Genomic DNA, 24,474 nt, shown 5'->3' on the forward strand with positions numbered 1-24,474 from the left:
TCTCTCATCACTGAGCAGCTGAATGATTTGCCAGACACTTCTCTTAAGGCAGCCAACTTGGCCAGAAAGAGTCCAGGAGTGATCCCAGTGTCAACTTCTCTGGGCTAAGTAAGACCAGGCTCAAGGTTGGAACTGTGAGCTCTGCTGGATGCCTATACTTTGTAGACGTATAAGGCTCTCTGAGGTGACTTACTCTGATGTAATTTTACTGCATTTTAAACAGCTTGATGTCATGAGCAACTATTACTATCTCTCAGTAGAGAGGTCCCTTTTAACCAGGGTGCTTTCTACATACCAGTAACTACTCTAAGCACACAGAACCCACAATGCATTTAGATTTACAGTTGAGACCAGAAATTCTCAACTGGGGCAATTTTGCACCCCACCCCCACCCTCAGTAAATATCCAAAGGTGTGTCAGCCCTGTGGGCTGGGTGCTACTTGCGTCTAATGGGTCAAGAACACAGATGTTGCTGGGCATCCTACAATGCATCAGATAGTCCCCACAGAAAGAATTAATCTCCCCCCCAAATATCAATAATGTTGAGGTTGGGAAATGTTGCCTTAGACTCAGGTGCGGTGTCGCTCTATCATGACAGATGATAAAATGGACACGTAGTTAAGCGGGGAGACCTGCCTCAGATCACCCAGCTAGTAAAACAAGAGCAGGATTCAAAGCACAAACAGCTCAAAATCCCTGAAGCCCGAGTTGTTTTAAGGGTTACTTTCAACCATTCTCATCCAAGCACAGCTCACAACATAACACAGGTATTTACTCTGAAATTTCTTGAGGAAAACTGGCCAGAAAAGACTTTTAGACCTCTCAAACACAGAGATTTTTCACCTGCCCTTTGTACAGTCAATCAAAGAGTCATCTCCCATTTTCCTTTAAGCCTTGGTTAAATATTTATCAAACTGCCTTCCAGGATTTAGGTTAAAGAGCTCTTCTCTTTCTGTAGGAGGGATAATAAATGTGATTTCCGGGGGTGGGGGAATCCTCCCAGAGAAGCTGTGGTCAAATCTGGAAGTAGGGACCTGTTGGGCTTATCTGCCCAGGAGTGAGTGTGTGAGAGGGGGCAACAGGATGAAGCAGAATGGAGTGTCACAGTCATGGGTGGTGATGCCAGCATTTGGCGGGATTAAAAGCCACAGGTGTACAGAGAGCCAGCCTCTCCCCAGGTTTCATGGTGGCTGGCTTTTGGGTCACTAACTCTACGACACGCCGTGTAAGCAGCCTCAAACTCGTGTCACTTCATCTCATCTCACGATGGCCCTATCAAATAATTACTACAAGAAAAAGTTATTATCACCCCCATGATAAAATGAGGATGCAACTCTCATTGAAGATAAACCTCTGCAACTCAGAGGTTCAGGACTTTGTCACCCCAAAGGGCCCCCCACTATCAGTGATAAAGACAGCATCAAAGCCTAGGCAGTGTATCCACATGCTGCTTCCTGGCTTTCTCTCCTTTTTGAAGCCTGATTTTACTAGAAAGCTACATGGTGTCTCTCTTGCTCTATTTCTTGTACCTTTTCTTTAGGGATGAAAGCAAGAAGGAAGGGTATATTCATAATGTGATGGACACTTACGTGCATCTCCTAGAAAATTATGTAAAGAAGCAATATTTCTGCCTGGCCAGAGTCCTGAAACTTCCCATCCAAAAGAGTGGTTATGTTGACCCTTTTTCCACCCAGGAAAGGGGGTGAGGCCGGAGTGAGCAGGCAGCAGCGAGGTTAGTAGGAAGAGGAAAATGATGGAGGTGATACTTTGAGAAGCGCTCCTGCAGCTCTTGGCCTTGGGGTTGACATGGTAACACATGATCCAGGTGAATCAGGGGGAGAGGCAGTGAGTTGGTGCAGCAGAACATGGGGCGAAAGTTCAATCCTAGTTTTAGCTGAAAGGCGGTCATATAGCTGTTCTGAACCTTGGTTTTCACAACTACAAAACAGAGACGCTGAAACTTACTGTGCCGGTCATTGGGATCATGTTCCTGGCAGCCTCCAATAAATCCCTGAAGTCTAATGGATGCTTCCTAATAATTATTAATGTTTATTGGAGACAAGGCAAGTGTTTGGAAGAGGAAATTAGGTGCATGTGACCAGTTGTTATCAGAGATAATTAACGGTTGACATTTAGAAAGAGCCAAATCAGGGATTGTAGAACGTGCATGTATCATTGCACTGGGAATTGATGAGGGGGAAAGGTAGAGGAAGGATTGATGAACCATCTGTCCACCTTTTAAAGACCCTGGGATGAGCCCAGTGGTATTTGACTTAATATCCAGGCCAACCCAGGTGTATTACTTTCCTGTTGCTGCTATGATAAATTACTGCAAACTTAGTGGCTTAAACAATACAACCTAATTATCTTTTCAGTTCTAAAGACCGGAAGTCTCACTGGGCTAAAATCAAGGTGTCAGCCAGCCTGCATTGCTTTTGGAGTCTCCAAGCTCCCCTGACTTTTCCAGCTTCTAGAAGTCACCTGCATTTCTTGGCTCATGGCCCCTTCCTCCATCTTCCACCCTCTCTTTGACTCTGATCCTCCTGCCTCCTTCTTACAAGGATTCTTACAACTGCATCAGTCCCACCTTGGTAATCCAGGTTAATCTCTGCTTTTCAGATCCTTAACTTGATCACATCTGTGAAGCCCCCTTTACCAGGGCCACATATTCCAGGTTCCAAGGATCATGATATCCACATATTTGAGAGACAGCTATTTTACCAGACCAGTTACCAACTCACTGCATCTTGAGATACTTTCTTTGGAGTTATTTGCTGTGCAGCATTGGATAATTGGAACAGAGTTACCAATTTTGGCTCAGCTCCTCCTGGCTGATGCAAACTTCCATGATAAATCTACATCACTGAAATTCTTCTTATGCAGTGAGTGGCAGAGGTGCCAGGCTCAAGACAACTTGATGGGTTGAGGCAACCATGAGCTTCTTTTGGAGAACACTTACTAGTAACTGGCTACCTCTCTATCTCTCTTCATACCTGCATCTTCCAAATGAGAAAAAGACTGGGATGAACCCCCAAACAAGTACATTTACCAAAATAACTATCGTGTTAACTTTGCCAAGAGACACATCATCAAGTTGCTATCACATTGGATGTTAATTTCTGTGGATGGGTGGTTGCTTATATCTTACCTTTTATGCATGCCATGACTTTTCTGATTCTTGTGTTACAGTCTAGTTTCTTATCCCCTTGCTCAAAATCTTTTTCCATTTGTTTTGCAAAACACTCATCAGCAAAGTACTAGGGATTCTGCTGAATTCCTTTGCTTCTCATCAGTGTGGGGAACTGGAAGCATGATTTAAAATCTCTGGTTCCTGTTTTCTTAGAAACACCTGTCCTGTCTGGTCTATATGCTTCTCATATGTTCTGATTTCATGCTATTGGCTTAACAACTTTATAAAATACCATGAGTGGTTGGTGAGTCTTGCAGATGAACCTATTTCTAGAGTTGAGTCTCCTTGGAACACAAAGATTCAAAGCTGGGTGGGATGAGGAAGACTCCATACTTCATGGTGACTGATTGGGAAAAAAGGAGTGAAAGGCACAGGGAGAAACCAATCCCAGAAGGAATTCAAACCTCTGAAACCTAAAAGACCAAGAGAAGAAGAAAAGTCAGGAGACCAAGCTTTGAATTGCTGATAGCAAGTTTGTCTTCAGACATGTTGACTTGGTGAGGATAAGATAATGGAATGTAAACAGGCAGAGTGTAAAGAATTTTGCATGGCCAGTGGTGAGAATAGGAGTGAGATGGGTGATTTATTTTAATACTTGAAGATTTCCTCCAATGGAAATGAGTGACACGTCAGTAAAAAGTCTTGGCTCAGAAGAAGTTTTAGAGGTCAAGTTGAAGACGGATGAACAGGTGTCCTCTGTAGTATAAATTCATCACTCACCCTTTCATCTATCCACTATTCATTCATTTGCACACTTCTATTTTTCATTTATTAATTGAGCTTCTACTTCATGGCAGATTCTGGGCCTATAGCAGATAATGTGCATGTTAGTGATAAAGTAAAATCTAATGAATGAATGAGCTGCTCAAAGTGGAGAACAAAGAGAAGAAGAAAAAAAACTTCCTTGTCACTGCATCAAGGAGAAGACAATGATCAGTCATTTCAGTAAATATTTGTTGAGTGAATGAGGCAAGGGAGCATGTGGGACTTTTCCAGAAGTACCAGATTGAACCAGGGAATTGAGAAAGGTGAGGTTTCCCCAGAGGTCAAAAATGTAAAGGCTAAATTCAGAAGAAAGATAAGAGTGAAATATTGCAAAAGTGTTTTCTCAGGATTTGCTTGCTTCAGCAAGGTAGCAAAACATGGATAAGCAATGAGCTCCTGCTGTTTAGCACTGGGAACTATATCTAGTCACTTCTGATGGAGCAGGATAATGTGAGAAAAAAGAATGTATGCATGTATGTGTAACTGGATCACCTTGCTGTACAGTAGAAAATTGACAGAATACTGTAAACCAGCAATAATGGAGAAAATAAAAACCCATCATAAAAAAAACCATTGGAAATATTTGAGAGTTCTCATAAAAAGTTAAAACACAATACTTAATTGCTTTTAACCATCTTAGATGTCTCTCCCCCCCTCCTTTCTCCTCCCTTCCTCTTTTCCTTCCTTCCTCCCTTCCTTCCTCAGGCCAACTGGTAACGCTAGTGACACATTCACATAGCAGTTAAATTCAAGGAAATTGCTAAGTTAGGGTCAGTAAAGAAAATATGAGCAACAACGATGATTGTGTAGAAAATACAAAGAACCTCCTCTAAAAAAATAAAATAAAAATAAGGAGTTCCCGTTGTGGCTCAGTGGGTAATGAATCCAACTAGGAACCAGGAGGTTGCGGGTTCAATCCCTGGCCTTGCATCCTCAGTGGGTTAACGATCCGGTGTTGCCGCGAGCTGTGGTGTAGGTTGCAGTCGCAGCTCGGATCCCGCGTTGCTGTGGTTCTGGTGTAGGCCAGCGGCTACAGCTCCAATTCGACCCCTAGCCTGGGAACCTCCATATGCCATGGGAGCAGCCCAAGAAATGACAAAAAGAACAACAACAAAAAAAAAGGAGTTGCAACTGTGATACAACAGGATGGGCAGCATCTTGGGAGCACTGGGATGCAGATGGGTTATCCCAAGCCTGGCACATTAGGTTAAGGATTCAGTACTGCTGCAGCTCTGATCTGCCCCTGGTCCAAGGACTCCATATGCTGCGTGGCAGCCAAAAAAGAAAAAGAAAAAAAATTAATAAATAAATACTTGGACCCTTTATTTAAAAAAAAAAAAAAAATCTTACTCAGAACCATCTAATCCAGCAGTGAAAAGTGGTATTCCTCCATGAGAAGTCAGGATCCTGGATCCCACACCCTTGGCCTCCCTCTCACCCATGCAGTGGCCCAAAGACAACCCCATGGATATCACTCAAAGCTGAGTAAGGCTATGGGGACTCCCCATTTGGAAATGTCTGTTCTAGAAGAAAGAACATGACATCTTTTACCAGGGCATTTTTACAAAAGGGAGATTGTTAAACCCCAGACTGGAGCTGTTGACTATCTGTCCTTTGATATGGAGAGAGATGAGTCAACGCAGGTCACACCCTGACCCAGCTGCCTTAAGACTGCAAAACAATGGGAATAATCTTATGGAAAATACTAGAAGCGGCCAGCTGAGACAAGGGGCTCTGACAGTGCCAACAGAGTGAAGACATTTGCCTGTTCATTTTATGGGGAACAACAGAATATGCAAATCCAGAGAGGGTGGGAAACAGGTTACCTGTTATGCTGACATTAGCTATGCAGGGTTTCCGGTCTGAATTTAGGAAGCTTGTTCATTAGCAATCCCATTGTGAAGATGTGTGAGAACCCTAAATCCCCAGTAATGAATAGATGAGTTAGAAGGTAGGTAAGAGTTAGAACATGAAAGGAGAGAAAGGTTTAATTGTATTAAGATCAACAGTAAAAGCAGCTTTGACTAATCTTGACCCAGCCCTGCAGCAAAGTGTTTTGCTTTCTTGTTCAGCCCACAAAGTACACAGCAAGCCCCATCTTGCATGACTGGTGCCCACAGCCTCGTGGGGAAAAGCCAACTCACCTGCCATGCTGCTGATGTTCACCAGCCTGCCCTTGGATTTCCTAAGAAGAGGCAAAAATGCCTTGGTGACTTCCACAGCCCCGAAGAAGTTCACAGCCATGCATCGTTTGTATTGGGTCATGGGAATGAGCTCCCCATCGATTGGGAAGCCAAGGATCCCTGCGTTGTTGACCACAGCCCACAGTCCTGAGAACAGAAAGGAACAACTGTGAGGGCAAGACTGGAGAGAAGGAGGATTTTTTTTTTTTGTCTTTTGTCCTTTTTTAGGGCCACACCCGTGGCATGTGGAGGTTCCTAGGCTAGGGGTCTAATTGGAGCTGTAGCTACGCCAGAGCCACAGCAACGCCAGATCCAAGCCACGTCTGTGACCTACACCACAGCTTATGGCAACGCTGGATCCTTAACCCACTGAGTGAGGCCAGGGATCGAACCCACAACCTCATGGTTCCTAATCGGATTCGTTTCCGCTGCTCCACGACCGGAACTCCGAGAAGGAGGATTTTTTAATCCTTCAAGCTCTAGAGTCAAAAGGGCCCCTTTGGGATTTAGGATCTAGGAAGATTACTTAAACTCTCAAACCTTAGTCTCCTTGAATACTTGTGAAATATTAGGCCGAGGCTTTTTGGAAGTATATTCTTTTGCCTCAAAGCCCTTAAGCCCTTTCCTCCATCCAGGCAGTTTGATCTTTGTTCTATCTGGGGAGAGATGACAGCAAGAAGGATGTTTAATAAAAGTCTACATCCTGTTTTTCCTTCCATGGAGTGTGTGGAGTCAGAATGGTATCCTTGAGATATGAGATGATACATCTTAGATGCAGTGCAGTGATAGAAGATTCTGTCTTCCCTTTTACTAGAAAACATTCCCTAGTCTAGGGAAACAGAAAAACTAGAGCAGAAGGGCCAAGAGCTAAGCAGATAGCAGAGTCCCTGAGCCCTCTTCCCTTCCCCAGCCAGTCTGATCCCCTTGACTGACCAGAATCACCAGGAGGGTTTGTTCAAGCACAGATTGCTTGGCCCTACCTCTAGAGAATCTACTTGGGGGTGTCTGGGGTTGGGCCTGAGAATCTGCATCTCTAAAAAGTCTCCAGGTAAGGCTGATGCCGCAGGTCTGGACTGGGCTTGGAGAACCACTGTCCCCCCTGCCAGTGATTGAAATTTCAATCTTGGCTGCACATTAAAATCATCTGCCAAGCAGAGTTCCCGTTGTAGCTCAGTGGTTAACGAATCCAACTAGGAACCAGGAGGTTGCGGGTTCGATCCCTGCCCTTGCTCTGTGGGTTAAGGATCCGGCATTGCCATGAGCTGTGGTGTAGGTTGCAGAGGAGGCTCAGATCCTGCGTTGCTATGGCTCTAGTATAGGCTGGTGGCTACAGCTCCGATTAGACCCCTAGCCTGGGAACCTCCATATGCCATAGGAGCAGCTCAAGAAAAGGCAAAAAGACAAAAAAGAAAAAAAAAATCATCTACCGAGCTTTTTAAAACCCCAGGAGTTCCTTGGTAGCTCAGCAGTTTAAGGATCTGATACTGTCACTGCTGTGGCTCTGGTTACTGCTATGGTGCAGGTTCAACCCCTGGATCAGGAACTTCTGCATGCCGCCAGCACAGGCAAAATAAATAAATAAATAAATAAATAAATAAAACAAACCAACAAACCCAGGCCACACTCCAGCAAGTTAGATTAGAAACGGGGAACTTTTGGGGTAGTGGGATCTGAAGCAGAGGTGAGTGACCTGTGTCCTCTTTATCCAGGAGAAACAGAGGTGACAGGATCCAGGCTATGTTCAGCTACATAGACCTGCAGCAGATCCTCTGAGTTCCCTGAGCCTCTGCATGGTTTAGACCAGTGGTTCTCAAGGTGGGGTCCAGCACCACCAGTATCAGCATCAGCAGCATCTGGAAACTTGTGAGAAATGCAAATTCTGGAGCCCCACCTCAGATATGCTGGATCAGAACCAGGTAAGCTGAAACGGTTGTTGAAGCTCAGCATTGTAATAGTGTAATGTAACGTGCCCGCCAGGTAATCCTGACGCACACCCAAGTGTGAGAACCTGTGAGATGTATAGGAGCAGAATGAGCCTCGGTGCCAACAAAGGCACAGACATGGCAAGAGGCACCAGCTCCAACAGTGGCTTTCTGATGTCATCCAAGAAGCAGCCAACCTGCATGAGGACTGGACGGGGCACTGGACATCCCAGCAGAGTCCAGCATGAAACATTGAGCATGAAGGACAAAATGTCCCATCCCCAGGAATTGAAGGCACTGGGGAAATGAGGTACAGCTCAAAATGCCTGAAATGATTTTCGGCGCATGGGAGAAAGATGGCTCCAAATAGAAACTGAGTTATAGAAAATGAAGTTACATTTATAGTATCCGTGAGGATGCAGGTTTGATGTGTGGCCTTGCTCGGTGGATTAAGGATCAGGCATTGCCCCAAGCTGTGGTGTAGGTCACAGATGTGGCTTGGATCTGGCATTGCTGTGGCTGTGGTATAGACCAGCAACTGAGTGTCTGATTTGACCCCTAGCCTGGGAACTTTCATATGCCATGCATGCAAATGTAAGAAGAAGAAAAAAAAAGAGAGAGAGTGAGAAAGAGAACAGCATAAGAATGAGAAAACAGCTCTAAAAAGGTAGCATGGGAGTTCCTCTTGTGGCTCAGTAGCAATGAACCCAACTAGTATCCATGAGGACAGGTGTGGCCCTAAAAAGATAAATAAAAATAAAAAGGTGGCGTGAGAGAGCCCGGTGGTGGTGGAGCACTTCTATGTCTTATCTGTGGTGATTTTAGCACAAAGCTTCACATGCTAAAGAATTATAGACACACACATGTGCACACATAGACATACTTACATGTATAGCTGGTAAAACCGAAGCAACTCTGGGGATTATGCCAATGCCAATTTTCTGGCTTCAATATTGTCCTCTAGTTATGCAAAATGTTAACTTTGGGGGAGGCTTGGTAAAGAGTGAAGCTACAATTATTTCAAAATAAAATGTTAAAAAAAAAAAAGCAGGCAGAGCCACAGCTTGCCATCTCCTGCCATAGAATTCTAAGCTGGCCAATAAGCCTATTAGTCCTTATAGGACTTAATAATAGTTTTTAAATAATGAATCTTAATAATAATATGTTCATAACAATTTTAGAGTATGCTGTGTGGGAACACAGCACAGTTGCTGGTTCTCTTACAGGAGCTGATAATTTTCTGGTTTATCCACATGACCCAGAGGGTTCTTCAGGAAACATCCTTCTCAGTAAGTTTAAATTCCCCTTTTGCACGGCTCTACTTTCTCTTTGAATGGAGAGGCTGAAGTTGAGCGTGAATTTGAGGGAAGCAGGTGATTCTGTGTTGGTACTGAATTGATATATTGGTAATTCTGTCTCAGAGGAGGAGTGCTCTCCAGATGCGGGCCCCAAAACGGCCTCGGCTCGCACCTTAGAAAGGGTCCTCACTGGACCCCTTCATCCTAGGATGCTGGCACGGTGTTAGCACATCAAGCACCCCTACTTTATCATTCAGCGTGGTCAATACTGTCCCTCTGGGCCTCTCCAGACAGGTCTGTACCGAATATCTTCTAATGAGACACCATAAAGTCAATCACAAGGGGGACAGTGTCCACCCTATCAGACAGTAAAAGACCAAGCCAGGAGACCTACCTCTCTCCCAAACAACCACACATTACTAAACTTGCTAAAAAAATTAATCCCTAACAACAAACCATCTATGTTTCTCCCCTCCTCTCATTTCTCAGATGTTTGCTGAGTATTTTACTATATGCCAGGTCCTGTGCTTAATGTTGAATGAATGCAAAATAGGAGTCCTTACTGACTGCTTGCCTCCTGCCAGGACTCTTGTAAGTGCTTTGCATATAATAACCACTCCTTCAACTACCAAATCAAGCAGATCATATTACTCTCTTTTTGCTGGAAATGTCAGGTGTCAAGAGGATGGCAGCAGCAAGTGCTCGAGGCCTCCATGGAAAAGCCCCAAGTGAAGTTAACACAGGAGAGAAGAGCTCAGAAATAGTGACTGGGTCCTGACAAGCCTGACAGTGCTTAAGTGCCTGGATCCAGACATGCCTGAAGCCAACTGGTTTTTTACATAAACAAATACATTCCCTTACGGCTTTAGCATGTTTGAATTGTTTGAATTGCATTGTGTCATCTGCATCTGAAAGGATCCTGTTGGAAAGAGTTCTGGTTCTCAAGGTACCTTGTGGTAAGGAGTGGGAGGTGGACAGGTTTGCGTAAGAGTGCAATAATACAGGTTTGTGCAAGGTATGATAAGCGAGGGTCCAAAAGAGGAAGCAAACGATGTAACCTGGATTACCAGGACGGTCATGCAAGAAATGTTACCTTTGGGCTAGATCTGTGGGAGAGGAGTCTGCAAAGGCAGAAGCCTAGAGAAAGGGAGTGGAGGCAAGAGGGAAATTTGGGTAAAAGGAAGCTGGATGTGCAAAGATGTAAACTAGCACATTCAAGTCTGGAAACCATTCAGAACTTACTAGGCAGTTCCTATTGTGGCTCAGGGGTAACGAACCCAACTAATATCCATGAGGATGTGGGTTTGATCCCTGGCCCTGCTCAGTGGGTTAAGGATCCAGTGTTGCCATGAGCTGTGGTGTAGACACAGCTCAGATCCTGAGTTTCTGTGGCTGTGGTGTAGGCCAGTAGCTATAGTTCTGATTCAATCCTTAGCCTGGGAACTTCCATACACTGCGGGTGTGGCCCTAAAACAAACAGAATTTACTAAGTGAACCAGAAGGTATTGCAGATTAAGGGCTTGGCAAAGGCCTTTATTCTGAAAGGCTTCTAATCCTTGTTAAGGTGTTTGGCAGTGGCTGGAGAAGCACAGAACCAGTCAATGAGACAAAGCATAGGCCTGGCTCATGGGAAGAACCCAAGATGTGGAGGCTTTGTGTATCGAAAGGTTTTCAGGAAATGGATGATACTGTGAGGTATGCATGTTTTGAAGATCACTTTCCACTTGGAAAGCAATGGGGAAGGAAAGCCTGGTTGCAAGGAAGCCATTGTGGGAGCTTAGGTGGGAGATGAGGGCCTGAGTTAGGCCACAGCTGCCTGGAGGTGATAGGAAGGGGTGGGACAATAAACATCTAGGAGATAGAATTGACAGGTCTCAGGACCACTAGGGTGCAGAAATGGAGGGTCAGCTCCAGGTCCAAGTGACCCCTAGGCTGCTGGCTTGAATGACTGATTGGGGGACAGTGTTGGCATCTGAGCCAGCATCCGAGTCGTGAGATGCCGGAGGGTAAACAGATTTGTAGACTGGCAGCAGAGGGAGCGATAATGAGGTCAGCTTTTGACAACTTGAGGTGGGACATCTGGTAACCAATTTGAATGCATATAGGTCCGGATGCTGGGCAGAGGGCTAGGTTGGCAACACAGATTCAGAAGTTACTGGATTAAATCGCAGTGTTTCTCATCTCTGGCAGAACATCAGCATCATCTGGGAGCTTTAAAAAATGTCCTGATACCTGTGACCTCCCAATAGGATCATCTTTACAGCTGACATTCCCAGCAAAAGGAGAGGAACAGTACCGGCTCTCACTGTGCAAGGCTTATCTGAGTTATTGTCTGTAGGTCCTGATGTAATCCCCTGGGGAAGGGTCCCCAGGCTGGGTGGGTATCATGGATATGAAACCTAGGCAGTCACACTGGGCCCTGTGCTTCAGCAAGTTCTCATGCTTGGTTTAATTTTTTTACTGGCACCACCTTAACGTCTTAAACATTTTGTAAACAAGGGGCCCCATGTAATTGTCATTTTGCACTGGGCTCCCTAAGTTATGTAGCCCATCCTGAGTCCAAGCATAGGCATTTTAAGACACTTGCCAGGTGAGAGGTCCTGGTATAGGGAGAGAATAGCATCACCCAGGAAACATGGAGTGGGAGGTTTGGGAGTGGAGCCCGTAACAGTCACATCTATGGGGGAGGAAGAGGTTCGTACAGAAGCAGCAGAAAGAATGATCAGAGAACTTTGAGGGCAATAGGGAGCTGGAGATCCCAAAGCCCAAGCAGGGGAGCGTGATCCACACATTGAAATACTGCAGAGAAATTCAGAGCTTGGTGTTTAGAATAATACTGACTTGCTGGCCAGACCATAGGGAGGTATGGCGCGAAGTACAAATGGCGCAGCAGGGTTCCAAGAGCTTGGCCTTGAGAGAAGGGCAAGAGAAAGGCAGTTGCTAAAGGAAAACAGTGATTTGGAAGCTTCCTCCACCACCACCATTTTTGGCCACCCAGAGGCATATGGATTTCCCAGGCCAGGGATCAGATCCAAGCTGCAGTCATGACCCAAGCCACAGCTGCGGCAATGCTGGATCCTTAACCCACTATGCCAGGCCGGGGATTGAACCTGCTTCCCAGCACTCTCAAGATGCCACCAATCCTGTGGCGCCACAGCAGGAACTCCTGAAGCTATTTTTTTTTTTTAAGTCTAATACATGCTAATATCACAGAGAGGAAAGAAAGGAGTAATTCATGGGAGAGTGACTGGCACATGTTGGAGGGAGTGGGGTGGATAAGTCTGTAAGTTCTGAGGATGGACCACGTCTGACTCATTCCTCATGTCTTCATGTCTAAAAGAGGCCTCTGCATGTGGCAGGTGCTCAGTACAGGTGTGTTTAGGTGCAGCTGGCAACCAGAACAGATTAGAGTTCAGTGATGATTAGAGGCTGGAACAAATGTTGGGCATTTTCGAGGAGGGTGGAGGGCAGTCGAGGGCACAGGTAGCTGAAGGCAGTACCTCTGTTCTGCACCTTTTCCATCACTTTGCTGTGAGCATCTCTTATCTGCTGCGAGTTGGTGATGTCCAGCTGGAGCACAGACAGGCGCTTGGAGCAGGTTCTTCGTAGTTCCTCTGCTCCTGATCCCTTTTCATCCAGAACTCCAGCAAATACTGTGAATCCCAGCTTATCCAGATACTTGGACAAAGCATGGCCAATCCCAGAATCACCACCTGCAGGGGTCAAGGCAATACAAAGTGGGCTCAAACCCCAAAATGGCAGGAGAAATTAAAGTTTAAAAAGTCCCTGCTTGCTATTCATCATTATCCATGTTTGCTGTAATGAGTAGGTCTTAAGGAATTTTTTTTTTTTTAATTTGCTAAGTGGGGAAATGGGCAGAGAAACCACAACAAATTTCTCTGTATAAAAAGGCGAGGGAATGTAGAATCTGAGATGACGGTGTAAGTGGAAGAAGAAATGGAGATGGCGGGCAGGGGCAGGTTCTGGAATGGCTGGTGGCCAAAGAACATCAGAAGGAAAATTCAGACATCTCATGGAGGCTTTTTTATTCATCTCTGCTATGTAGTATTTATTGTAATAACCTCCTTCACTCCATAAAATCTCCAGCAAAACATTTATTACAAATGAACCCTTTGGAGTTGGTTTTGCTTTTTAAAGAGGTAACAAAATGTCAGGTCTTGCTTCAGAGTGGACCCAGGACAATAGCAGAGGCTGCCAACAGGGGCCAGTTCCTTCTGGATTATGAAAGATGAAGGCTCATAGCCACCTGCCTTTCTCACCTCCTCAGAACTTTTTCCCTAGCCAAGACCTTCTCCCAAGCCATTGCATAGACATCAACCCTGGGAAGACAACTGCACCAGAAAACAGAAATCCCTAATGGCATTGCTTTGTGAAACATCGTATATAAAATATGTGCCAAGCCTCTCAGAATTTGAGACGGGGGTTTACCCAACCCACTCTGGAGGATGTTATGATCCTAGAAGACTTGTTTTGCAAAATGTAGGTATCTGAAATCCTGACGATGAAGACAACATGGGCATAAGATCACTCTTTGAGCCATTCCATAATAAGTATGTAATAATTCATGTATCGTTACAGTTCTAAAGGAGCAGTCTTCCCATTGGCTGTGTCATTGTGTTCTTTCCTGTAAACCTTGGGGGAATCAGTCTTGTCAGCAGTCTGGAGCTATTCAGGCATTCCCTTAAGAATCAGAGATTCCAGGAAATCAGCACTCTGATAATCAACTCAAGGATCAATATGGAAGCGGTCGGAAAAGATGTCTGGCTTTCAAGCTAACAAGACCTGCCTGGAATCTGACCATGAGCATGGTGAGAGTTGCAGATGTGGCTCAGATCCCACATTGCTGTGGCTGTGGTGTAGGCCGGCAGGTGCAACTCTGATTCAACCCCTGGCTTGGGAACTTGCATTCACAAGTGCAGCCCTAAAGAGAAAGAGAAAAAAAAAAAAAAAGACAGAGAGAGAGATTATTTTCCCATTTTATAGATGGATAAACTGGACATTAGAGGAGTTCCCACCGTGGCTCAGTGGTTAACAAATCCGACTAGGAACCAGGAGGTTGCGGGTTCGATCCCTGCCCTTGCTTAGTGGGTTAAGGATCTGGCGTTGCCGTGAGCTGTGGTGTAGGTCACAGACATGGCTCGAATCCTGAGTTGCTGTGGCTCTGGCGTAGGCCGGTGGCTACACCTCCGATTGGACCCCTAGCCTGGGAACCTCCATGTGCCACGGAAAGCGGCCCTAGAAAAGGCAAAAAGACAAAAAACAAACAAACAAACAAAAAAATGGACATGAGAGAGACCAACGTCACAGGATAGTAAGGATGGACCTATATCCCAGTGCATGACTCTTCCTCACCCTAGACCAGCCGTCTTCTCCTTTATCTGTATAGGCAGAGAAGGGAGCTCTGGGGAAGCCAACGCCTGAATGAGCCTCTTGGGGCCCAGCAAGGAAGGATCTGGATTAACCTGAAAATAGCTCACTCAGTACCAGATTAGAGTGAAGAGAGGACCTGGAGCCAGGTGATGCACACTCTGCTGGGTGAGACCAGGCATTCGCGGAGGGCCCCTCCTAGTTGTGACGCCCCACACCCTGGGCTCCTCCCGCGTGGTTGGCATGACTGGGCGTGTTGGGGCCATGGGTTCTAAAGCTGTCAGTTCCCCTGACAGGTTTGTGTCCTATCAGGATGCTGGCATGTTCCCTCTGTGCAGATATGTGGAACCCCAGCCCAGTGCAGTGTGCTAAAGGATCTGGTGCTGCCACAGCTGCTGCTTGGATTCCATCCCTGGCCTGGGAACTTCCACAGGCTATAGGCCGCAGTTCAAGGGAGGCCATTTGTTCATTCTTATCCAGGAGGAAGAGTAGCATATAGGCCTTGTGTGAGCCTAGCCCCACCATCCCTACCTGTGCTACCCTGGTCAGGTTGTTTAGCCTCTCTGTGCCTCAGTTTCCTCATCTGTAAAATGGGCTTAGTAATGGTGCCTACACCAGTTAATATTTGTGATATGCTTAATAATGCCTGTTGCAAGTAATCACTATAATAGGTCTTTTTTCCCCTGAATATCTTTATATCATCCTTCCTGACCTTTAGGCCTTTACATGCATGATTTCGGTAGATGGGGAGTTTGCCGCTGCTGATAGTCTGCTAAATATCTTGGTTAAAACTCAGACCACCCGATTCTGCCTTTCTCATGTATGAGCCTTGGGAAATGTTACAAATAGCTGTGTGGAGCCCCCGCCTCCTCATTTGGGCAGTGGGGTTACAACAGTATCTCCCCCTCCCTAGGCTGACCTTGGAAGTTGTCGGTAGCGTGGCTCTAACCCAGACAGTGTCTCTGATTTACAGTGTAAGTGATCAGGCTCTGCTGGCCCTGGGGTCTGAGGGCTGTGAGCCTGTGCAGGGCTGAGAGAGCCCTGGGAAAGTCCATGGCTGGGGAGCCACTCCCTGTCAAGACAGAGTAACCCTTATGCCCTCCAGAAACCCTAAGACAAGGCGGGGGGCCTTTGTGAAAAGGTAAAGTGTTTCCCAAGTTAACCAATAGCAGCCTCTGAAAATTTTCATAGCTTGTATAACTTGAATGCTTACCAAGGTCCAGTCAGCCTCACATATAGTAACTCCCACCCCCGGGGAGACAAGTCATTTTACTATCACTGTTTCACAGAGGAGGTAACTGAAACACAGAAAGATTAAGTCGTTCAGCTGGATGTGGCAGAGGTAGGCTGGAACCCCGCAGGGCTTGGCGTGTAAACATCTAGAATGTAAAGTATGCTATTTTTCCAGCGCACAGGGCTTAGCATATAGTAGGTGATCAATAAAAAGGATGTGTTGGCTCACTGGGCATTTAAGAGGGCACGGGCCTTAGTGCCTTAAAGATGCAGAGAGAGGGAGTCTTTTGTCACTAGCGTTGAGGATTCCTGGCTCAAAGTAAGTCTCAACAAATGTTTGTTGAATTGGATGCCTGCCCCAGTAGAGGATGGGGAGATGCTGGGGTTTAAGCTCTGCCCTTTGGGATGCTTCTCTCTCTAGTGACCTGGAAATCCATCATCGTGCAGCAAACAACGAGTACTAGACTCCCAATTTTGCAAAAATGGAGTGAATGCGAAATAGTGGTTTATTCTAAAATATTGATGAGGTCTCTGTTGATGTGCAAAATGGAAACTGTGAATCACTTTAATTCAGAAGCCTTCAGACTTGAATAGTTTCCAAGCTGGTGGGCTAATTGTCAGCGGATTTATGCTCTTACCACATGGGGGCGCCGGATTAGCTGGTGAAGATAAACATCCCTCTTTTGTTGGGTCAAGTCTTAAATGAAGCAAGGTGAGAATAATTTGAGTTCAGGAGTTCTTCAGGACTAGGCTCCTTGAATGAAACCCACCCACCCTGTAAAGACAGACTACATGTGCTCTTGGACACAAGCTGGTCCTTTGGAAGCTACTTTCAAAGAGAGGAGTGAAGGGGGTAGAATTTGCAAGCCAGAAAGAGTTTATCATCATTAAAGCCTCACATGAGTAATAAAACTTTAAGAGCAACAATGAGATAAATAAAAGAAGAAATTATCCATAATGTCACTAATCTAGCATAACTTTTATAACTTTCATGGTTTTCTTTCCAGACTTTTTTTTTTCCCTACACACTGTTCCTTAACAATTACACATGATTTGGCAAGTAATTTTTAAATTAATATTATATAAACCAATTGTATGCATTTCTACATAGTTTCTTCAAAAGCATAAATCAGGTTTTTCTCACTACTAGAGAAACTACCCCCTACCAAAATGCAGCAGAGAAAGTGGGATGGATGGGGAGTTTGGGGTTGGTAGGTGCAAACTATTACATTTAGAATGGATAAGCAATGAGATCCTACTGTATAGCACAGGGAACTATTTCCAATCTCTTGTGATAAAACATGGTGGAAGATAACATGAGAAAAAGAACGTATGTACATATATGAGTGGGTCACTATGCTGTACAGCAGAAATTGACACAACGTTGTAAATCAACTATACTCCAATATATATATTTTTGTAATGAAGCAGAGAGAGACATGATGAGAGCCTGGATTCTGAAACCAAGATTGCTGGGTTCAAATCCTGGCTCTGCCACTTACTAGCTGTGTGACTTTGGCCTCAGTTAACCTCTCTGGGCCTCAGTTTCCTCCTCTGTAAAGTGGGGTGATACGAGGACCTGCCTTATCAGGTTGTTAGAGGGATTAAATGATTTGATATACTGAAGCAGTTGGAACAGAGCCTGGCACACAGCAGTTGCTATCCAGGTATTTGCTAAATAAAGGGCAATGGGTTTTTTGGGTTGTTTTCAATCCATGCTTATCCTTCCACCAGCTACTTCTAGTTCCTGGAACCCAAAGGATTCTCTGTTCAGTTCTTATCTCACAAGGTCATCACAGCTGTTCTAACCAAAGGGATGAATCAGCCAAGAACTCTGCTTTCTGCCAGCGGGTACCTCTCTCCCAGACCCTGTCCCTAAGCTCCTCGATGGCTCCTTTTGTCAATATCTTTGAACAACAGCAGCCTAACGCTGACTTTCTCAGGGGCTGGGCCTTCCAGAGCCACCGAGGCCCATTCCCACAGTGGAAGTTCACATCTCATCGCGAAATGGACCACCACATATTGAGGACCTACTATGTATCAAATAAGACGACGCCGTCTGAATGTGCATTTTGCTTGGCCCAACAGTGTATGTCGTAAAAATTTAAACAAACATTTAGAATGCGGCAATTTCACCTGCACGTCCAGATCGGTGGTTTCTCTTGATTAACCAGGAGAGGGGCCAGCTCTAGGCCTGTGTTCCTCCAAGGAACCCAGGAGCTGAGGCTGGGGTCCCGAAGCTGCCCCTCGCCCGGGCCAGGTTCCCTGACGAAGGCTCACGCCTCCGCTAGTGTGCATGTGCGTTTCTATCGCCAGCATTCCTCATGAATGTGACCTGCCCCACCGCCTTAGCCTTTTGAGCCCAATACACCTGCCCTACTTGGTCCAACTTCCAGAGGTCATCGGGGGATGTTTACCTGGAAAACAAAGGAGGAAAGTACTTTCCCCTCCTTTTTAAGAGTTAAGCAATTCGTCAGATCGCCGCCCTCATGTTGACACAGCCTGTTCCCTATAAAATAGATAAAGGTATAATAAAGTGGTAGATGAATACACTAAAATTCAAGTGCACTTAAAACTTGCACGAGAGCCATACAAGTCTCACCTCCTAATCCAGGGAGAGCAAATACTGACACCCCACCTCCTCTGCCCGAGGCCCTGTTAAAGGAGAGTAGCTGTTGGATGGTGAGGCCCTGGGAAATAGCTACATCTTTCATGTCAATTTATTTTTTTTCTTTTGGGAGTTCCCATTGTGGCTCAGTCGAGAGGAGCCCGACTAGTATCCACGAGGATATGGCTTCAAGCCCTGGCCTCGCTCAGTGGGTTAAGGATCTGGTGTTGCCTTGAGCTGTGGTGTGTAGTTCACAGAGGCAGCTCAGATCTGAGCATTGCTGTGGCTGTGGTGCAGGCTGGCAGCTGTAGCTCCAATTAGATCCCTAGCCTGGGAACCTCCATATGCTGCGAGTGCGGCCCTAAAAAGCAAAAAAAAAAAAAATCTATCAAATGCCCACCGCCTCAAAAAGAAAAAAAATAGGAAGAATCTATTCAAGAGGTGGTATCCATGACTATTAAAAAAAAAAAAAAGTTGCTCTGGCTTTCCTTTTATGCCACTTTTTAACTTCTGACACTTTTGCCTGCCTCTCTTCAACTTCAGGCATTCATACATTTTTCTCATTTTTCATTCACTAAGGGATCACCGTGTTAGGTCCTAGAAATGCCTCCATAAAAGAGATATCTCCCCACCTTCACGGAGCTTCCTGCCTAGCACAGGAGTTCTCAATTCTGAGTCCCACTAGAATCTCTAAGATACTCTTTAAAAATGTGGTATCTGGGCCCCACCCCCAGAGAGTCTGAGTTGGTTGGTCTGGGATAGAGTCAGGCACTGGCAGTGATTTCTGAAGCTGTCCAAGTGATTTTATTGTGCAGCCGGAGTTGAGAAACACTAGTCTAAGGCAGGGATCTCAGTCAGGGGTGAATTTGTCCTCCTGGATGTTTGGCAATGTTAGGCATTTCTGCTGTCATAACTTGACTCTATTGGCATAGGGCAGTAAACGTCAGAGGTGCTGCTGAATATCCCACAGCACTCGGGGCCGCCCTCCCACAAAGAATTCTCTGGCCCCAAATGGCAAGAGTGCTGAGGTGGAGAAATTCTGGTCTGGGGGAAAGATAGACATTAGGTAAATCATTACGAAGGAACTACAGACCATAGATCTGTTTACTGAGCATGCAAAGTTCCCCCATAGAGTGAACACCCTATTGGAGAAGAACACAGGCAGGAAAGAGAAAGAACTAGGTCACCTACACCAGAGCAGAGGATCTACTGGGTTTTCCAGTTCACTGTTCAATCCCCTGTGCCTGCAGCAGTGCTGGGATCTAGGTCCCCGAAATCTGAGAGCCTAATGTTCATATACGTTATTTAATTCCATCCCCAAGATCTCAAGGTAAAGTGAGTCTTTTTTAAAAAATTAGATTTTAATTTTTAAGGCTGTTTTAAATTTATAGAAAAACCGGGAAGAGAGTGAAGAGAGTTCCCATATACCCTGCATCCAGTTGCCCATATTAGTAACATCTTATATGAGTATGCTACATTTCCTGCAATTAATGAACCAATATTGATACATTCGTATTAACTATATTCCATACTTCATACAGATTTTCTTACTTTTTTACTTAATATCCTTTTTCTGTTCCAGGATCCCACATTCAGTTGAGTCATCCTGTCTCCTTAGGCTCCTGTTAGCTCTAACATTTTCTCAGACTTTTCCTTGGGTTTGATATTTTTGATGGTTTTAAAGAGTCCTGGTCAGGGATACGGTAGGATGCTCTGCTGTTGGAATTTGTCTGATGTTCTTATGTTTGGACTGGAGCTATCAGTTTGGGGGAGGAGATCACAGGTAAAGTACTATTTTCGTCACATCGTATTAAGAGTACATACTGTCAACAAGACTTATGAATGTTGTTGTTGCCATTGACCACCACAATGAAGTGACGTTGTCAGGCTTCTCCACTCTAAATTTAGTCTCTATTCCCCCTCTCCCATACTGTACTCTTTGGAAGGAAATATCTATGCATAAATATCTAAGAAAATTATTTGAAATTCTTCCACACGAGAGACTTGTCTCTTCTCCCTCATTTATTAATTTATTGAGTTATTTTTATCTTTGTGGTCTTTTGGATACTAATTTTATACTTTGTGTTGTAATCCAATACTAATATATATATTTTTTGCTCAAATTATTCCAGCTCTGGCCATCTGGCGCTCTTTCAGGTGGCTCCTGTGACAGCATATCTTTTTATTCCCATTTTACACGTGAGGAAACCAAGCTTCAAAGAATATAAGGTTTCCACTGTCACTGAACTAACAAGAGCAGAGGTGCAATTAAAATCATTAGATTCTAAAGCGCAGGGTTTTGTTGTTTTGTTTTGTTTTTTTCCTATTCACCATTTTCCATCTGAATAGAGTCAATCTTTGTAAGTCAATGACTTTTGTATATTTCACCTGATGGAGTTACTTAAGGCAATAACAGTTTTGAGACTATCAATCTGCAATGTACATTATAGAGAAAATTCCTTAGTTCTTTTTTTTTTTTGACTTTTTATAATGTACACCTTAATGAATTTTCACAGAAGGAATCCACTCATGCATCTGGCACCCAGATCAAGAAACCAGAAATCTCTCTTATGCTTCCTTCCAGCCATCCCCACCCCTTAAGTTAGCATTATCCCGGCTTCCAACAGCATAGATCGATTGTGACTGATTTTCACTTTAAATACATGGAGCCACACTTTACTCCTTTTTGAGGCTGGATTCTTTTGTTCACTCTCCTTTGTTTTCATGTGGCTTGGTTAGTGGAATTTTTTTTAAAAGGTTCCAGCCATGTATTTCACAAGAAAAGTTACAATCAAAGTAACACTTGTAAAAACATGTTACACAACTCTATAAAAACTCGCACACTACTACAGAAGACGTAAATGTACTTAAAATGATTGTCACACAAAGAAGGGGAAACTACCTGGGGATGTAGCTATATTGTCCCATTATCCCAGCTTGGTTTAATTCCTCCTCCTTGACACTGTCTACAGTTTCATCAACAAAGAATTGCCGTGATAACGTCTCTGTGTGTCTTTTTCACAGGAAAGGTGTCCCCGGACGGACAGGATGTCCCTCTTGCCAACACATAGCCAAAAACTCACTTGGCCACTTCTAACGTATCATGGTGCAAGAGGCTACCTGCTGAATTTGGCTAAAATATTACCCAGAAATCCAAGAAACCTCAAAATTACAGAGGTTCCCTATTTTCTGTTTCATTAGCAATCATTGCCAATAAATGACCTAGTCTCTTCCAACAGGGATGGCAAATCCTTGATGTCCCTGCCACCACAGCCCTCTGGTGCCACCAAGGACACTGTTTATTGCAAGAGCTCTCTCCCTTCGAACCCCAACACTCCTAACCAGCCAGAGATAACACAGGAGAGGAAGCTATTTGCCTTCCCACTCACACACAAAACACTGTGTTCTTTTCTGGTTAGGTCCAGGCTTTCATTCTACTGTTTTCTAGTTGGAGACAGGCTTCTGATTTCTTTGTAATCTTTACCGTATGTCTCTCCCATTTATGAACCTCCTCTGGCTCCCACTTGTCTGATAAGTAATGGATGAAGTACCCTGCCCAGATTTCAATAATCTCTATGATTTGTTCCCACCCAACCAAGTCCGAGCACAGGCTCTACCTCATTTTCCAGTCAGACTGCTTCCTTCATCAGCCCACACGTGTCCTGCTTTTCCCATCCTCTGTGTTCCTGCCTATCCTTCTAAAAATCACACATGTATCCATTAGTACATCCTTTCAGCAGCTGTTTTTTAAATACCTACTGTGTTCTTTGCACTTTTCTTGATCATGGGGGTAGAGCAGCATGGAAAACCATCCAAGTCCCTGTCCCCTGGAGCTTACATTATAGAGGGAGATGTGTTCAATAAATACACAAAGACCTGCCTGTGGTATTAAGAGGGATGAACACTGAAGCAGAACAGTGATGCAGGAGGAGGGTGCCAGGTTCTATATGGAGGTCAGGGAAGGCAACTCGGAGCAGAAAGCTGTTGAACAGGAGTTCCCGTTGTAGCTCAGCAGTAATGAACCCGACTAGTATCCATGAGGATGTGGGTTCAATCCCTGGCCTTGCTCAGTGGGTTAGGGATCCAGCAATGCCGTGAGCTGTGGTGAAGGTCATAGATGCGGCTCAGATCCTGCATTGCTGTGGCTATGGTGTAGCCTGGCAGCTATAGCTCTGATTCGACCCCCAGCCTGGGAACTTCCATATGTCACATGTGCAGCCCTAAAAAGCAAAAAGAAAAGAAAAGAAAGCTGTTGAACAGATATCCCAGGGAAAGCTGTACAGGTACAGGGAAGAGCAGATGAGAAGGCCCTAGGGGACATCTTTGTTAGAGGAAGATCAAGGAGGGCATTTTATTTTATTTTTTTATTTTTTATTTTTTTAAATTTATTTATTTATTTATTTTTGTTGTTGTTGTTGTTGCTATTTCTTGGGCCGCTCCCGCGGCATATGGAGATTCCCAGGCTAGGGGTTGAATCGGAGCTGTAGCCACCGGCCTACGCCAGAGCCACAGCCACGCGGGATCCGAGCCGTGTCTGCAACCTACACCACAGCTCACGGCAACGCCGGATCGTTAACCCACTGAGCAAGGGCAGGGACCGAACCCGCAACCTCATGGTTCCTAGTCGGATTCGTTAACCACTGTGCCACGACAGGAACTCCAAGGAGGGCATTTTAATCAGAACAGAGTGAGTGAGGAAGGGAATGATAGGATGTAAACCGGAGTGAGTGGTTGTGCAAGACCAGTTCGTGTGGGCCTTTAAGCCACTGGTTCTTACCTGGGGCGAGTTTTCCCCTACCCCAGGGGACATCTGACAATATCCGGAGACATCTTTGGTTGTCACAGTGGGTGGTACTACTGGCATCTAGTACACAGAGTCTAAGGATGCTGCTTAATGTCCTGCAATCCACAGGGCAGCCCACAGTAAGGAAGCAGTCAGCCCTAAAGTCAGAGGTGCCAAGGTAGAGAGACCCTGCTTTAAACCTTGGTGATGACTTTGTCTTTTCTTCTAAGTGTGATGAGAGGTCATTAGAAAGTTTTGAACAAAGGGGTGATGTGAACTAACTTAGATTTTAAAAGGATCACTTCCAATACTGGGTAATAAATCATAACTTGAAAAATAAGAGTGATATAAAAGGCTACCATTTATTGACCGCTTATTATATTTGAGAGACTATCCCATACACCTTAACTAGTATATCTTGGTATTTTTCTCATCGTTCCTATCACTCCCTGACATTGTAGGACATAGCGGTGCATTAATTCTTAAATATTTGTCTTCCCCAATAGAATGCAAACTCAGTGAGGACAAGAACTTGGCTCTGTGACCCACTGAATCTCCAGCACCTAGGACAGTGCCTGGCACACCCTGGGCGCTCTGTATTTATTGATTGAATAAACAGCTCCTAGGGTCAATCTGTTTATCCTCTTTTCACAGACAAGAAAACTGAGTTTCAGCATTTGTTGCCTGAACCACAGCTATGAGAAAATCTCATTTGTGTTAAGTGGCCCACTCCCAGGAGGACAATCTCCAAGTTTGGTGACAATTCCCAGAAAGAAAAGTTCCCGGTGGATAAATTCTAGGTGAGCCGTTTAAGTGTCTATTGCTACACCTTAATAATTTTTGACATCATGTCTATTTGGTCATTCATTTGCCAGGTTTTTACTGAGTGCCAGGCACTGTGCTAGGCACTTGGGATATACTGGGGTGCCCCAAAAAGATGAAAGGGGAGTGACGGGGATGGAAAGTAATATGTCAGAAGGTTGGGAAGCTGAGTTGGCAGAAATGACTAAATGACGTTTGAAAAACAGAGAAGTCTTCTAGTGGTTTTTTTTTTTTTTTTGAGGGGGCCTATGAAAATATGGAATTAGACAATGGTGATGGTTG

General features: G+C 44.9%; 1 protein-coding gene across 1 annotated transcript in view; it reads right to left on the reverse strand.

Moving 5' to 3' along the window:
• HSD17B2 (hydroxysteroid 17-beta dehydrogenase 2) overlaps positions 1 to 24,474 on the reverse strand; it is a 63,955-nt gene that overhangs the window by 18,347 nt on the left and 21,134 nt on the right. The window contains exons 2-3 of the mRNA XM_047790547.1: positions 12,859 to 13,071; positions 6,100 to 6,285 (exon numbers count right to left, since the gene is read on the reverse strand). Coding sequence (XP_047646503.1) covers positions 6,100 to 6,285; positions 12,859 to 13,071 — 399 coding nt within the window. The remainder of the gene's footprint in view (positions 1 to 6,099; positions 6,286 to 12,858; positions 13,072 to 24,474) is intronic.

The sequence above is a fragment of the Phacochoerus africanus genome, chromosome 8, assembly GCF_016906955.1.
Source record: "Phacochoerus africanus isolate WHEZ1 chromosome 8, ROS_Pafr_v1, whole genome shotgun sequence".
Lineage (NCBI taxonomy): Eukaryota > Metazoa > Chordata > Mammalia > Artiodactyla > Suidae > Phacochoerus > Phacochoerus africanus.